At 39.6% G+C, this 17511-nt stretch overlaps 1 protein-coding gene across 5 annotated transcripts in view; it reads left to right on the top strand.

The window, feature by feature from the left end:
* Positions 1-1867: 1867 nt before the first annotated feature.
* Positions 1868-17511, top strand: part of LOC307127536 (single-stranded DNA-binding protein 2) — a 101236-nt gene continuing 85592 nt past the window's right edge. For 2 of the 5 annotated variants that reach the window (XM_079818805.1, XM_079818808.1), the window contains exon 1: positions 1922-2118. In XM_079818805.1, coding sequence (XP_079674931.1) covers positions 2063-2118 — 56 coding nt within the window. In that variant the 5' untranslated portion in view covers positions 1922-2062. Of the gene's footprint in view, positions 2119-17511 lie in introns of all 5 variants that reach the window. The other 3 variants (XM_079818807.1, XM_079818804.1, XM_079818806.1) reach the window with 3 other exon arrangements.

Here is a 17511-nt window from a genome sequence, read left to right as displayed (position 1 = left end):
CCTTTAAGAGGACTAAATGATTGCAGAAGTCCAGTTTACATCACCAAATAGAAGATCAAGTTATGACATTTTGATAAAACATTACAAGGTCAAAAAAGAAAGAAAGAAAAGAAACATGGATGATACATAGATGAATCATTCACAATAAGATATATAAAAAACATTCACAACTAGATATTCATTTCATGCAGACATTAAAGGGCTTGTGCCCCCTTTTATTTAAAGGGCCAATAGGCTTTAGTTACTTAGTTATTTGATATTTTGGGGTTAAGTCGCAACCATAAACTATAAAAAAATATGGACGTAGTGGCCGTGATGTCACCCGTAGGTTTCTGAAGAGCATTTTTGAAGCATCTTGGTAGTGCATCACTCCCGGATAACTGCAAATGGGCAAAGAGTCAGGACGTGGGTGGAGCTGAGTTGCCTGGTTGCTGAAACCACGCCCACCTAGCTCGACCATAGTGGCAATCCACCTGTCACTCAAGTGGCCCCGCCATTAATTATGCAGAACGTTAAAGCTTGGTACGTACTCCGCAAGAACAAAGACATTTGTTCGTTTTCTTGAGGTGGCAAGAACAAGAACAAAGTTCGTTCTGGCCAGGACATTCCATACTTGAGAAAAGCAGGTGCCGAACTTCTAGGGAGCCCTCAGAGGCCCCGCCCACTACAGCACACGTTTAAATTTCCGACCAATCATACAATAGTTCTCGGTCACCCACAAGAAAAAAAGTTCTGCTCAGATGATGTGTCGAGAACGAGCTGCGAGAACTCCCAAACCAGGGCTGCGAGAACAAAATGACGTAATTTTGTTCTCGCAGCCCTGGGAGCGAGAACTGTTTTCTCTGTTCTTGCGGAGTATGTAATGGCCTTAAAGGGCTAGTTCACCCAAAAATGAAAATTCTGTCATCATTTACTCACCCTCATGATGTTCCAAACCTGTATGAGTGTCTTTCTTCTGCTGAACACAAAGGAAGATATTTGGAAGAATGTTTGTAACAAAGCAGATTGAGCAACCATTGACTACCATAGTATTTTTTCCCCTACTATGCTAGTTAATGGTTGCTCTCTCTGCTTGGTTACAAGCATTCTTCCAAATATCTTCCTTTGTGTTCAGCAGAACAAAGAAACTCATACAGGTTTGGAACATCATGAGGTTGAGTAAATGATGACAGAATTTTCATTTTTGGGTGAACTAGCCCTTTAAGGCTTAATATCATTTAAATGGATGAGTTATACAATCTTCACCCCCTCACAGTTGTCATGAAGGGCAAAATTAGCTGTATACAAAAACACTTTTTGTACCAGGCTGTAATATTATTTTTCTGCTGTAAAGTTGGGCATTTTAACATGGGGGAGATACAGATTTGACTCCCTTTTGGAGACAGTCTCTAGTGGCCAGTCGATGAACTGCAGTTTAAGTCACTTCTGCGTTGGCATCGAGGGAGGTTGCCGCATGGTCGCAACAAATTTCAGAGAAACAAAACACAGAAAACTAAAATTATCTTGCTTTCCATGAGTGAACATTCCAAATAAAGACCCTGGAAAAACACATCATAGTCACGTTGATTTAAAGCCCAACATGAGATGGGACTCAGTACCCTTGGTCTGGCCTCTTCTTTTGTCAAATAAATATATATATATAGACATTTTTTTCTATTATTGTTTCTAATTCTATTGAGAATCCAAATATGAATATCTACTAATAGTGTTCTGCATGTTACATATGTTAGTTTTCAGTTAAGTTTGTCACTTAATTTACACAGGTCTAGAGAGTACAACAATCCGACGAATACAGTGTGCCTTCTCCTTTAAGGAGCCCCTCCTTTTCTCCACAGCAGGGGGAGGGGGAGAATAATCCTGGAACAGCGATTGAAAAAAAAAATCCACCAGTAGACTGTTTCAAGTTCCCCCAGTAGAAACTGTGCCTGATTTGTGGCCAATGCTGGAGATGTACGAAAAGGGAGGAAAACACTAAGCGGGTAGCTATGGAGATAGACCGTTTTCCTGGCCGCTTCCTTTGACAGGTGTTGAGTAGGTTAAAAGTCTTCAAACAGAGTCCACCATGTACGCCAAAGGGAAAGGAGCTGTCGTTCCATCTGATAGTCAAGCCAGAGAGAAGTAAGTGAATTCGTGCGTTGTCACATATAGAGTTAAAAACCTGCACGTTCTCTGATGCCTGCGCTGTATTGCACGAGACGGCTACCAGCGACACTTTACAAAGTAGTTTATTCGCGGATTCTGTGCGGTGTGATGTACAGTGTTCGTTTAGCTGTTTTGGTATGTTTTTGTTTATGCGTGCTGCTTGTACTTGCTTTAAAGTAACTTTGTAATGCATTCGGGTAGTAGCCTATATGTTACACGAAGAACTGAACCGTGCAGATGCAGAGTTTGTGGAGGGTTTAAATGAATGCATGATGCTCGGATGCTTCTTGTCCACGAGACATACAGAAATCCCACAAACGAGCACGAGCAGCTGTACAAACTAGTGTAATAAAATAGTTTGATTTGGTGAGTATGTTTGAGACAAGTTTTTAATTAGTTTAAAACGCACAGTTACTCATTACTGTTATTCATTGATGAGCATAGTTCCACTTTAAGTTGTCATGAATTCTCTTGCATTAAATTGATTGTGTGCTTGCTAAATATATAAGATAGGGCCTATGTTTTGTGCAAAGACATCCGAGTTATGATGCTTTGTGTGCATGTAGCATATTATGTGTGCATTGTAGTTCCCACAATCATTGAAAACATGAACATATTAGGAGACTTTAAAAGTATTATTTTCACACAAAGTCCTAGAGATTTCTATAGGGATGTTTTTTCTACCATGTTTAATCAGCTAGATATTGGTCTTTGTGACGTAAAATGGTCTTGTTGGAGACATTTGTACACTAATAAGTTGAATTGTCTACATTATGCATTCAAAAGCACTGTCTCTATGAAATGACTTTTAAAAGTCCTCATCGTAATTATGAATGGCTGGAAAGGTCATGGAAAAGTCATGGAAATTCATGGGTCAAAAACTGCGTGAACCTCATTTAAAATAAAACAGACTTATATCTCGGCTGTATCTAATTTCAGAAATGACTGAACAATCATGTGGCAGTCAAACCTTTACTGCTTTGTAAGATTGTCCAAAAGTTGCTTTTGGTTCAGCATGTATTATTGTTCAGTGATGGCTGAAAAGTGCCCATATGGCTAGTTTATGACTGTGCTGTTCTCGTACTCTCTATAATTTTTGACTAGTTGCTTGGGCCTGCACCTGTGCTCAGCTTCAGTTGTTCAGTTGAAACCTCCAATTCAATTGCGCTAATAATGACCACTCAAAATTATGAGATGCTTCGTTTTAGATAAGTGGATGTTAAATGCCTTTTGCGTGTCCAGGATGATTCACCTTAGCACACATAATTCCTGCAGAACTCACATTTATTGTGCAGTTTGTATTCTCAGTTGGGGAGAGTTTCTATACTCGGTATGAAGTTTGAATTACAACTTGTGGCAGACACTATAAAATGGATCCATCGAAAGTGCACCGTCTCTTGGCCAAAAGCGCAGATGGATTCTCAGTTTGGCAGCGTTGATGCGAGGATGCGGTGCTTTGGTTTTCGTGAGAGAACTTTTTAGGAACTTGTCATTTTCACCCTTTTCTCTTGTCTCGCGCGTCTGTGCTGGGTGAATAATTGATAGGAGGGTTGAAAACATGATTTTCTAACAGTGCCTTTGTAGGATGGTTATGTGTGATTCATTCATGTTTAAAGACGGGTTTATCAGAGAGCCTCAGGCGAGATGTCAGGTGTGCTCAAGGCATACATTTGGCAGATTTCTTTGATGTGAGGACTCCGTGTGGGCTATGTTGTGATGAGAGCAGAACGTGGGGACCTGTTTATCTCTGGCAATACATTCAGAGATTTTCCTTTGGAGCTGTCATAAACTGATTTGTCTTCACCTTGGTTCATGTCTAATGAAAAATTGCATGTCCCTGAGCGAACCCTTTTAAAGTAATGTAACTTTTACCGTAAAACTTATTTATTTATCCTCATGTCATTCCAAACTGTTATGCTGGTGATTTTTATGTGGAATTCATAATGAGAAAACAAAGCATGTTTTCCATACAGTTGCATAATGACTTGTCTGTCAAGCTCCAAAACATTGTAAATGCGCCATGAAACTAGCCTGGCTCCGCCCTCCTACGTACTTTCGCTCAATTTTCATTTCCCTCCAGGAATGCGGTATGTTCTTTGGTTTTCTCCGATCAAATTTTAACCGGTCCAATCAGATGATGATGATGGTGTTGATGTCGTGAGCTAGTTTGAGTTGTAGTTCAGTAATGGCGGTGGAGAAAGATGCGAGGAAGCCATTCATTCCATTGTGGCACCGCTACCGAATATCCAGAAGTTAAAGCAGGAGCAAGAACAATCTTTGCTGAGTTTTGTTGGTGGCCATGATGTTGTGGCCCTCCTCCCCATGGGATTCAGGAAAAGTTTGATTTTCCAGCTCGCTCTGTTAGTGGTGAAGAAGTTTGCTAAACCCCTATTTGGGTGGTAATTGTTTCTCGTGGGGTCGGAAGGTATTGTCATTATTTACAGGGGCTAGTCAGTGATTTTATTGCCGTCCATCTCCCACCACCCGCGAAAAAATCCAGACTGAATTACCTAAAGTTACTGTTTTTGACAAACACCAAGGTCGTGTGGTAATTTAATTACTGTCTGAATCCACATCTCTGAGTTTTTAAGAATATATCACTTCAAAATTCACTGTTTATATCCTTTTTGACCACTGCAGAGCACCGTGCGGTTGCGCTTCGCTGTAATTTGGATGCATTTCTAGACTTGTATTTCTTTAAATGCTGGCAAGTATTTACAAGAGCAATATATTTCATCACCGCTCAAAAAATAAAAAGAAGAAAAGCACGTAAACATTTGAATTGGGCCATTATTTACGGCAGCATTTATTCTTATCATACCAAGCATATTACATTTTATTTACAGCATACAATCATGTTACGGACCACGTGAGCAGCGCGTTCCCGATCACAAAACTCTCCCCTCCATAGGTATGTATACGTATACATTAGGGATGCCACAATTCTCAATATAATATTGAACCGTTCGGTAAGGCCTTCACGGTTCAATACGCGCTTGTGAATTGCGGTTTTTCGCCTATCAAACACGCGATTACTGGACTAAGTAGTCTTACTTCGCTAATACTGTCAAATACACACAAGGTTTACATAAACACAGTCGGTTATGTCTAAAGGCCAATTTATACTTCTGCGTCGAGTGCACGCAGAGGGTACGCCGTACCCTACGCCGTAGCCTGATGCGCACCTCTCCAAAAATGTAACAACGCGTCAATTCTACGCGGGCCGCAAGCGCTGTGATTGGTCTGCCAGAACCCTTCCCTCAGGTCAATAAATAAATAAAAAATCTGCGATAGGAGTGTGTGTGTGTGTCAAGAAATTGGATGATAGTTCCTTACGACTGCTATAACACAATATTTTGCAGTCCAGCGATTCTTTATGGTAGTAAATAAATACATAGATCCGCTGAGTATAGTTTATTTATTTTCTCATTAAAACCAAAGATGTTAATCAGTAATTGTATATCAAGAACAGGGACACATTAGGGTATATTTCGTGAATGAAGTCTCCGCAACAACAATCGATTGCTCGAGCTACCGCTGCTGAAAACAGCGGCCACGAGCTCTGCATGATTTCACAAACACATTCCAGCGCCAGATCGCCTTATTTAACTTTACTAATCAACTAGAGATGCTTAATTTGTATTAGATACAACAACTCAAGCTGCAAGAAAAGCCGCCCTCTCACTGCTGCTGATACTCCGACATGAATGCACACATTCTACACAACAAACTGCTTCTTCTTCGGCTGTTGTCTTGATTACACCAACATGCCCGAGGACACTGCCCACTAGCGTCTGCATGTGGAATTGCATATTGACGCAGACAACAGCGCAGAAGTATAAATGCTCACGATGGCGTCGGCTACGCGCGTAGCCTACGGCGTACTCTCGACGCTGAAGTATAAATGGGCCTTAAAGTGAAAGTTAAATCGGCGTGTGTCTTTAGATTAGATGTGTAGAGGTCTTAAGTTGACAACAGCGCAGCTGTCCTTAAAGGGACACGTGAACACGCTGTCCTTAAAGGGACACGTGAACACGCTGTCCTTAAAGGGACAGTTCACCTCTAAAATTGTCATTATTTACTCACTCTAATATTGTTCCAAACCTATATTCATTTCTTGATGACAGAATTTTCATTTTTGAGTGAACTATCTCTTTAATGTTAATACAACAACAAAAGACAAAGAGAAAATCACTCAATGCTCTTGACTGAAAAACTTTAATACAGTAGCTTTAATAAGAATCATGTATATTTTACAGTGAAGTCTATGTAGTGTTTTAATTTTACATTTATTCATTCGATTTCATATTTAAATGCTGTTGTACAGCTTTGAGCTGCCAGTGTAAATCTTTATATATATTTATTTTATATTTCACAATACACTAGGAATGTGTACAAGGGTTTTAAAGTAAAGTTATAAGTTTAAGTAAGTTTTTCAATTATTTTAAGTAAAATAAAGAAATTAAAAAATACAATTTTTTCTCCTTAACATCTTGCTGTTCCTGTCACTTAAAATAGAATAGAAAAAATCTGATGTGACAAGCCATCAGAACCGAACCGAACCAAAAACTGAGGTATGTATTGAACCGTGGACTAACTGTATTGTTGCATCCCTAGTATACATATCTATGCTCCCCTCCACCGTGAATATATCACCATCCGAATGCACAAGTTTTAGGTTTTATCACTGAGGTGGCGTGGACATTTATTTTTACGGACTTCCATTTGAGAAACAAAGGCGAACGACGCATGACATACGTGGACCAAACGTTAGCGATTGGTTATGGCAGATCCAATAGTTTTGAACTACAACAGAGTACCCGCCTTCAAGGAAGTTAACGCTTGTCAATGGAGAGTGGCCAGACTCTCTGTACAAATGAAATGTACGAGAGTCTGGTAGGACCATTTTTAGATTTTTTTAGTATGTTAGTCTTTTCTGTTTTTAGTTTATTTAGTTTTTCTGTTTAATATTTAAGGGCTGCCATAGTTAATGCACTAGTACAAGTATCATTTAAAAATGAAATCCAGTGTTACTGCTAGAATCTAGTGGCATTTTTATATATATTTTTTTATTGCTGGTGGGTGGTAAATATTTCATTTTTCATTAGAAAATCATTTAAAAGTTTGGGGTCAGTAAGATTTAATGTTTCTTTTTTATTTTTAAGTCTCTTATGCACAACATTAAGTTTATCAGAATTACCTGTAATATGAAATATTATTACAATTTAAAATAACTGTTTTCTATTTTAAAATAGTTTAAAATGTAATTTATTCCTATGATGAAAAAGCTGAATTTTCATCAGCCATTAATTCCGTCTTCAGAGTCACATGATCCTTCAGAAATCATTCTAAAATCTTGATTTTATGTTCATGAGAATCATTTCTTATTATTGTCAATGTTGAAAACATTTGTGCTGCTTGGTGCTTAATGATTTTGTGGAAACATGATTAATTTATTTCAAGATCATCTTGATAAATAGAAAGTTCCAAAAACTGAATTTATTTCAAATATAAATCCTTTGTAACACTATAAATGTATAAACCAATCAACGTTCTGCAGTCTAGCTCCACCCTTTAGTACCCTAACCCCAACGGAAGGGTGCCAAAAAAGTGGTACGGTTCGAAATTAAGGGTATCATTCACAACTTCTGACAATGGAAATGGCAAAAATTGTGTACTGTACTGGACTGTACCGCTCGATGGAAACGAGCCATAAAGGTTCCCCTAGGAACATTTTACTAGTTGCATTTGCACCGCCAGTAGGAACAGTAGTGACGTGTAGTAGAAGTAGTTGTGACTTTTTTGACGATGCGGCGGACCTTTATTTTGACGGCGTTGAGAACGCCAGAGCCTGAGCACACAGCTGTCACATTCTCCATCTTCATTTGTTTACGATCTGTTTACTCACCTGTCTAATACGTTGTAAGATAGAACTGTTATACAAAGAAAGTGTAGACTGTATATGAAAAAGTATTAGCGTTTGCCGTGCGGTGGGATGTCCAATGTCACTAGCTTAGCAGAAATACATAATCATGTTTTGCTTGGTCCCCTCAAGGTTGCGTTGTATTTTCTCTTTAGCGTAAAGGTTGAGAGGTCCATCTATCTCTGTTTTCTATGTTCGTAGAGTTAGTTTCTGGAGTAAATATATAGGCTATAATCTGTGACAGCTTTTTAAATAAATGGGTAGTGGTGTTTCGTGTGCGCTCGGCCAATCAGCGTATACTTATGTCACTGGTAGTTCCTATAGAGTGGTGCAGGTATGATAGGGTGACCAAACGTCCTGTTTTCCCAGGACATGTCCTGTCCTGGCCCTAATATAACAATTTTCTATCCATACAGAGGGAGCATACTTTAAATGTATTGAAATGAATAAGGAATCTTTGAGTAAACTTCGAGTGTCATTTGAGTATCTCATTGCTGGGCCGAGTGTCCTGGTTTTCGGTTATCAAAATATGGTCACCCTAAGGTATGAAATCACTTTGTAGGCCAAAACGCGGAAGCGAGTTAGCATTTTAGGACTTCTGGTTCCATCGTCCCGAAGTCAGTGGGTTTTTTGAACGCGTTTGGGTTAAATAAGGTCTGTGGTGAACACAAGCTCAAGACTCTTTTATGTTTTATTCTACGACATAAAATACATCAGCATTACCCCACTCGTGATTTTTTTGAAGCTGTTAAGGCCAATTTATACTTCTGCGTCGGACCTACGCCGTAGGCTGTGTGATGCGCGCATACCCTGACGCGCACCTCTCCAAAAATGTAACAACGCGCAATTATACGCGTACTGCAAGTGCTGTGATTGGTCTGCCAGAACCCCTCCCTCAGGTCAATAAATAAATAAAAAATTTGCGTTTGGAGTGTGTGTGTGTGTGTGTCCAGAAATGGGATGATAGTTCCTTACGTCTGCTATAACACAATATTTTGTAGTCCAGCGATTCTTTATGCTAGTAAATAAATACATAGATCCGCTGAGTATAGTTTATTTATTTTCTCATTAAAACCAAAGATGTTAATCAATGATTGTATATCAAGAACAGGGACACATTAGGGTTCATTTCGTGAATGAAGTCTCCGTAACAGCAATCGATTGCTCAAGCCACCGCTAGTGAAAACAGCGGCCACGAGCACTCTGCATGATTTCACAAACGCATTCCAGCGCCAGATCGCCTTATTTAACTCTACTAATCAACTAGAGATGCTTAATTTGTATTAGATACATACAACAACTCAAGCTGCAAGAAAAGGCGCTCTCTCACTGCTGTTGATACTCCGACAATGAATGTACACATTCTACACAACAAGCTGCTTCTTCTTCGGCTGTTGTCTTGATTACACCATCATGCCCGAGGACACTGCCCACTAGCGTCTGCATGTATAATTGCACATTGACGCGGACAAAAGTGCAGAAGTATAAATCAAAACCAACGCGTAACTAACGGCGTAGAGGATACAGCATAGGTCTGGCGCAGAAGTATAAATCAGCCTTTATGTGTCTTGAAAAAGGCGGTTGCTAACAAGTGGCTAAATGGGACTACAGAGGCTGCCGAGGAGATTAAACATCATCACGTTGAGCAGGTAAACTCAGTCCGCTTTTACAGCCTTGTTATGCTTATAATTGTGCTTTTATATACTATTCTGACTCAAACGTTCTGGGAAAATGTTTTGAGAAGTTGTCGGAAGCAGTGCTGGTGAAAACGTGCAAGTATCATAAACTTTTGTTGATCACAGAGCTTGTTTTTAGCGATAATACAAAAGCCTATGAAAAAATCCTATTGGGTTTTTCTTGAGGGAACCAGTGTGATGCTAACTGCCGGTTGGCCTACAAAGTTACGTAGTACCTGTACCCCTCTATTGTGCTGGGTTAGACCCCCGCCTATTTGATCTGAGACAACTTCATTTTTTGGAGAACTATTCTTAAATGGCCCTTTTTCCTTCTTTTAAAGGAAGGAGTAAAAGGACTATGAAAGTAGTATTTTGCACCTGGCATTATATTGTAGGCCAAGCAGTCTGACCTGTGTTTAATGTTCCCGGCGCGCTCGAGACTCCACACAGCGCTACAGGGAGTCATGGTGAGGCTATTTTGCAGAAAGACCTTATGTTCCAGCAGTACCGTAACCTCAGCTCTTTTTACCTCACTCACCTCAAAACAAACCCACCTATACTGAACTACTCCAACATCACTGGAGTTAGCTCTTCTGAACGCCTCCATTTGGCAAGGCTTTCTCCCAGAGGGAGACTGTAGATCTGGGGGAAAAAGGGGAAGGGGCTGAGAGACTCGTGGGTTGTCCCCCTGGGCATTCCCTCCAGCAGACCTCTTTTCGGGCTTTTGAACAGGGAGGCTGAGCTTTAAGACGGCATGCCGCAGGCTCCTGAGGCCCCAGCCAGTGACAAGGTCTCTACCACCCCCTCCCCATCTCCGTAATATGCTTCTTTATATGTCCTGTGCTCTGGAGAGAGTGTATCATTTAGATTTTGCTGATCAGGTTTGCATACATTAACACCTGCTCTCAGTCATTTGAATACGAGAGAGCCTGGCATATAAAGCCAGATGTATTTGAATGGTGTGTTTAAATATAAAATTTTTAGCAGTACCAGCTATTGCAATTACTATTTCATACTCACAAAGAAACTTCAGCACATAACGTTTCTCAAACCATTTGTGCTTCGAACATGAACCTCAAATTATGCGGCGTGTTTTGCGAAGATGGGCTTTTGCTTTTTCAAAGAGAGTTTTCTGACCTGTAGATCATTTGCTTTGTTATGAAACAGGGACTTAATTTGTTACAATGTAGCAGTTTCTTTTCGGTTCGGTTCGCTTTCACAAGGCAACATTTCAAAGTGTACCTGCGATGGAGAGACCTTGAAGTTGTCTTCCTTCCATCACTTTTTTTACTGTGTTCTTATGTTCCTATGCATTTTTATGATATTTATGTGGGGTTTGCTGTGCTTGCTTATGTGGGTGTTGCCTTAAAGAAAGCACAAACTGTAGGTGAGCGCTCATTTTAGCTACTTATGGAAATGTTTGTGCAAATGTATGTTTTGGTTTTATCCATCCTATTTATTGACTTGTTTTAACTCTTGTTCTTAATCATCTTGTGTATTATTTATTAATCATGGTGAAGTAAGAGTTAAAAAAAAAGGTACGCCCCAATTAGTAAGTGGGAAAATGTGTGTATTTAAGATAGCCGTCACTAGTGGAAGGGAGGATTGGTGGACGGATTATGGGTTGAGTGAATTTGAACAAAGACTATAGCTATACAAAGACGATTCACTCCTTTTACTTATGAATGGGAGAAACTGCAATACGTAATAGGGTGGAATACGTCCCGCCTTCTAAGTAAATGAGCCAATCGCTGATTAGTAAAGTCATTGCATCACTGCAGCTGCCGTTAGAAGCTCTGGTTCCCATAGAAACCTTAGACTCACGCTTATGACTGCACACGCATTGGCTTGTCTAGCCGGAAAAATAAGCTTATTTGAGCATAAGAAACAACATTTATGGGACGGTTCATGTCAGGTTTTGTTGCTGTGAATTTGTGAAGCAGTTTGAGATTTCAGGATTCCCCCATTCAAATAGATAGGACTTGGTCTTGGATGCCTGAAATAGCTGCCCGGAGATGTTGCAAATATGGCCGCCGAGTGAACAGACTTTCCTTGAAAGGGATTTTGATTTGAAGAAGCTGTTTTATTTCTGCTCTTAACCATATTTATTTGCACATTTTGCACATCTGTTTTTAATAAACACCTTTTTGGACGCCAACATCGCTCCCCTGTTTACATCTTGATGTGATTTCTCCTTGTGATCACTCGGGTCTCTATCACAATACTAAAAAAATGTGTTTATACAAGTCACATGTGAGTAAAACGTTCCTCTTATTGGTCAGAGTTTCCTCTGAGTCATCCATCAAAATGGATTGACAAGTTCGATCTGTGATTCACCTTAAAGGAACATATACTCTCATTCCTGCGTAATAATCATGGAACTTTGCTGTTGTACCATGGATGCAGCGGCGCAATGATATTACGCAGCACTTGGAAATGGGCTTACTTCCGTCAACATAACCAACGTGACAACCTGCTAGTACTGGGGACTATTTCCAGGTCTTAGTACACGATGTAACAATACACATCACAACATGTAAATAGGAAAATGTTGCCGTTATTTTGTCACTTATTGAGCAGTAGGCTAGATGGAGGCATTTACCTCCAGTCTTTGTGCTAAGCTAGGCTAGCGGTGTGTGCGTCAGACAGAGTTATGGGACGCACAGAGATGAGAATGGTATGTATGGGTGGCCTTATCTAACTCTGGGGAATGCGGTGAATATGCTAAAGTCCCAAAAAGTTGGCGTGTTCCTGTAAGGAGGCAATAAACACAAGAAGTGCCAGTTATACAAAGTTTCAGTCATCATTTAAAAAAATAACAAATAATATATATGTGTGTGTGTGTGTGTGTATGTATGTACATTTATAATTCAGCGTGAGCGGGAATCAGGCTTCGTCAGGACAGCATTCTTGAAATGCATGGAGAAGAGCAATTACACAACATTTAAGATGAGGAGGCGCTTTGGTTTCCAACTGCGATTAAATAATGTGCTGTGCTCACTCACTGAATCAGACACCACTGCTATTTATAACACATTTCCCTTTATGAATTATGATTCCGCTTGGTTCGTTGGTCTGGATTGCTTTCTCACCTCATCCAAACCGCCCCAGAGTTCGTTTTCAATCAGGCTTCCTCGTTCAGGTGATCTTGTTGCTTTTTTTGGGTAGGCTGGGGATCCGAGCACGTTTGCCCTATTCATAAATGCCTAAATGCACTGAACAAAGGCACTGATAAAATGCACCAGGTTCCGAAAAAAAATGCTCCAAATGAGGCAGGTGTGAAAACTCCCGTAGTATTTATAATGAATATTTTCGCCTGTTTGATCACATATCCATGAAAAAATCCCATAGACATAAAGGCATAGTTCATCCAACAATAAGACTTCTGTCATCATTTATTCATCCCCAAACCTGTATTACTTTATTCCCTGAAACAAAAAAGATGATATTTAAAAAAAAAATATCAGTATCTCCATACAATTGGACCCCACTGGATTTCATTTATGGGCAAAAATAGTTTAGCTTTCTCCAAAATAACACTTGCATTCTGCAGAAGAAATGTAATGGGTTAGTTCACCCAAAAATGACAATTCTGTCATTAATTACTCACCCTCATGTTGTTCCAAACCGTGAGACCTTCGTTCATCTTGGGAACACAAATGAAGATATTTTTGACGAAATCGGAGAGCTCTCAGACCCCTCCATAGACTGCAACGTAATTGCAACTTTCAAGGCCCAGAAAGGTAGTAAAGGCATTGTTAAAATAGTCCATGTGACTTCAGTGGTTCAACCTTAATGTTATGAAGCTACAAGAATACTTTTTGTGCGCAAAAAAATGAAACCACTTTAACAATTTCTTCTCTCCCCTGTCACTCTCTTACGCTATTCACTTTGTTGTGCTATTCACAAAGTACTGCGCTTCCGGGTTTTATGGCAAAATGCCGGCTCACTATTGGCCGAGCACGTGTTGCTTACGTAGATTGCGTAGGAGACTGACACGGAAGAGAAGAGATTGTTGAATAAAGTCACTATTTTTGTTTGTTTTTGCGCACAAAAGATATTCTCGTCACTTCATAACATTAAGGTTGGACCACTCGAGTCACATGGACTATTTTAACAAGTCTTTACTACCTTTCTGGGCCTTGACAATTATTTTGCAGTCTATGGAGGTGTCAGAGAGCTCTCCGATTTTATGAGGGTGAGTAATGAAACAGAAATTTCATTTTTGGGTGAACTAACCCTTTACAAGCAGTGCAAGTCAATGATGAAAGAACTGTCATTTTTGGGTGAAATGTATCCTTTTAACTTAACCACGTAGAAATGCCCAGGCAACCACCCATAACACCCGAGCAACAGCATAGATGCATAGTTTTTGTTTGTTTGTTGGAAAAACATATAAATCATCTTAGGATCCACATTGCAACAAGCTAAAAACCTTCAGAACACCCTAGAAACCGCAATACAACATGCTAAAAACATTCATAACACCTTTACAACCGCATTGCAACATCCTAAAAACCATCCACAACACATTTGTGCTTTGTGAGAGCGAGTTTTGCAGGTGCATACATCGTTCAGATTTTCTTCCGAAAATGTAAAAATAAGCATTTTCTTGTTTTATAAAAGTTTTCTTGATTTTTGATAGTTAACTTGAGCATAATCTACAAAAAAAAAATATATTAATGTTTAAATACTACTTTTGCTTCAATATAAAACATAGATCTGTATTAAGGTTGTTAGTAAGAAGAATGTACTTGAATTTGCTGTGATTAACTTATCTAATGAACTTGATCTAATTTATTTTGGCCGCATCCCAGCATTGCTTGTAGTGCCTGCTCTCTCAGCAAGGCCAGACGTTTTTTCTTGCCCGCACCTCTGGGTTGTGTCCCATCAGCTGTTATTCCCTTTTCCCATCCCTCTGTGATGTCTTTAAGTGTTTGGTCTTTTAAACGGGACCTTCTGAATCCACAGGTCCCGTTCTTGGCTCTTGCACTCAATGTTCCTGACAACTCTACGCAAGGTGCTCCTTGAAGGCGCAATTGAATAAATGGTGTTCAATAATGCATCAGGGCCAGGTGCTGGTACCCTGTACCAAAGCTCACAGTACCCTCCTTCACCCAGATCACATGGGCCTCGCTGCCATGAAATTTTTATCAGCCCACACCTGGGATTCCACAGTTTGATCCAGATCGTCTCGTGCTCCCTCATACTTGAGCAGATGGCAGCTGCTAGATGTTTTCTTGAAGCCCAGAGGTCGAACCCATTTGGTGTTCCTAAATTATTACTTATGGTAAGAGAGGTAGTAAGCTAAGTGACTAGCAAATTGTAAAGTGGAACAGTTGTCTTGACTAAATTGCTCTCAAGTAAGTCAGTCAGAGACATGTAACATAAATCCAGTGTTTTGCCCCAAATGATGAGACTCTTGTAGTTTTTCATATTTTCATAAATATCTGGATATTATGACGCACAACTGTTTTCAGAGGTCAATATGCTTTCTTGTAATTTAAGTTCATTTGGGTCACCTTACCCCGGTTTTACGGACAACGCTTAAGTCTAGTTCCAGACTAAAATGCATGTTTGAGCTGTTTTAAGTGAAAGCAACTTGCACTGACATATCTTAAAATATGTGCCATTGTTTTGTCTCAAAGGCCTAAGGCTTAATCTTGGAAGTTAGAGGAGGTTGTGAGATGTGACGCTATTGTATAGATTGTATATCTGAACAGACTGTCCTTAACAACCTTGTTTTCATTCATGTCAAATTAAATATGGCATTTTTCCTGACTAAGGTCTTTAGCCGAGTTTGAATGAGTGTCATGGGTGCCGTTCAAATTAAGACATGGACTTGAAATGTATAGTGATATTCATTGAAATGGCTTTAGCTAAATAATTATGCCATGATTCAAAAATCAAAAAATGTAGAGGCAATTTCTTTGAAGCAGTTTGATTTTGCCTTTTCCCCCCCCATAGTTACTGGATTTCTTGTCATAGTAATGTGCGATATGGAAGAAACGCATCACGATTTTTTTCAAGCAGGATCCACAATCTTATCACGATTCTTTTTCATGTTGGATTGACTATTTTGAAAGTCACTGAGCAGTACAGCCAAACTATTTTTAGCCTTACAAGTAAACAACAAAAAAGGAGAACATTTTGACCATTTAGCCCCAATGACCAATATGCCAAAAGCTTATTATTTTATCTGTTATTAAAAATAGGAACAAAGATGTGAATTACAAATAAAAGGACAAATACAATAAGATGCAAATGAATTATACAGTGCTTAATTTTTTTCAGCTACAGTAGGCGTATTTACTGTAGCATTCAAGTAAGAAATTGAATAAACAAATGTAAAAAAAAAAAAAGTTTTTCAGTCAAGAGCAGTGAGTGTTTTTGTCTTTTGTTGTTTGTTTAACAATAATGACACAGACCCCCGGTTTCACAGACAAGGTTTAAAGGGTTAGTTCACCCAAAAAGGAAAATTAGCCCTTGATTTACCAAGGGGGTAATCCAGCACCCGGAAAGCGTACCTTCCATAGGGGCAGCCATTGCTAACCAAGCCATCACCTGCTGTTAGCATCCCATTGACTCCCATTCATTTTGGTCTCACTTTGACAGCGAATAACTTTACATCTGAGGCGTTTAAAGACTCCATTTGTCCATTGTTTATTTCTAAAGAAACACGACAATGTATAAAAGGCTCCATTACCTTGTAGCTTACACTATCGACCTGTAGAAGCAGTTTTTGTAAAAAATAGGCTAACGATTGCGTCATAACCACACGACTCTCGGCGCGCAGTAGAGAAATTACCGTATAGACGGATGTGGAGGCATAAAGTCTGATAAAGTTAAGGGAGAAGCATGTGGAGAAGCCCATAGAGAGCCAAAAGCAACGGGACAAAATATTTCAACAACGTGATTCAGATTTCACTTTGCACAGCTATTAGAAGACTTGCCACTGTCAGACAGGTTGCTCAGTCTGAGTCTGCGCAGTACGCTCTGCCATCATGAAGTGAGTGCTTCTACTTGACTTCACTTTTTCTCCTTGAAGTCTATGGGGTCGCTCTGTCCATTTCTTTTACTGTCTATATGATTTACTCACCCTCAAGTCATCCTAGGTGTATATGACATTCTTCTTTCCGACGAATAAAATCAGAGTTATATTTAAAAAAGTCCTGGCTAATCCAAGCATTATAATGGGAGTGAATTGTTGCCTTGTTTATGAAGTTCATAAAAGTGCATCTATCCATCATATAACTGCTCCACACAGAAAGTCCTTCTGAAGTGAAGTGGCGCGTTTGTGTTAGAAAAATATCAATATTTAAAACTGTATAGACTAAAATAACTAACTTCCGGCAGAAAAGCCATACGCAATTCGAAGCATCGCAAGCTTTGACGCCTCTCGCGGATAGGGCTGGGCAACAAACTCAATCCCCTCTTCTCTTATATCGAAATCCTCCGCCGTTTCTCTTTAAAAATTCTCGTGACCGGTGTTTTGTTTTGCTCTATCCTCTGCATTTCTGCGTTCATCAATACGCATGTGTCAAGGGTTACTCTTTCGCCGTAAATCGATGCGTACGGCAATATTCCGGAAGTTAGTTATTTTAGTCTATAAAGTTTTAAATATGGATATTTTTCTTACACAAATGCGCCACTTCACTTCAGAAGGCCTTAATTAAAGGTGCTCTTAGCGATCCTGGGTGGAGTAACTTCTTGTTGACGTTCGAAGTGTTATCAAACAAAACAGAGGCTAGCTAGACCCTTTTTTAGCTA

Source organism: Gobio gobio, assembly GCF_949357685.1.
Source record: "Gobio gobio genome assembly, chromosome: 6".
Lineage (NCBI taxonomy): Eukaryota > Metazoa > Chordata > Actinopteri > Cypriniformes > Gobionidae > Gobio > Gobio gobio.
This window is presented reverse-complemented; position numbering and strand designations above follow the sequence as displayed.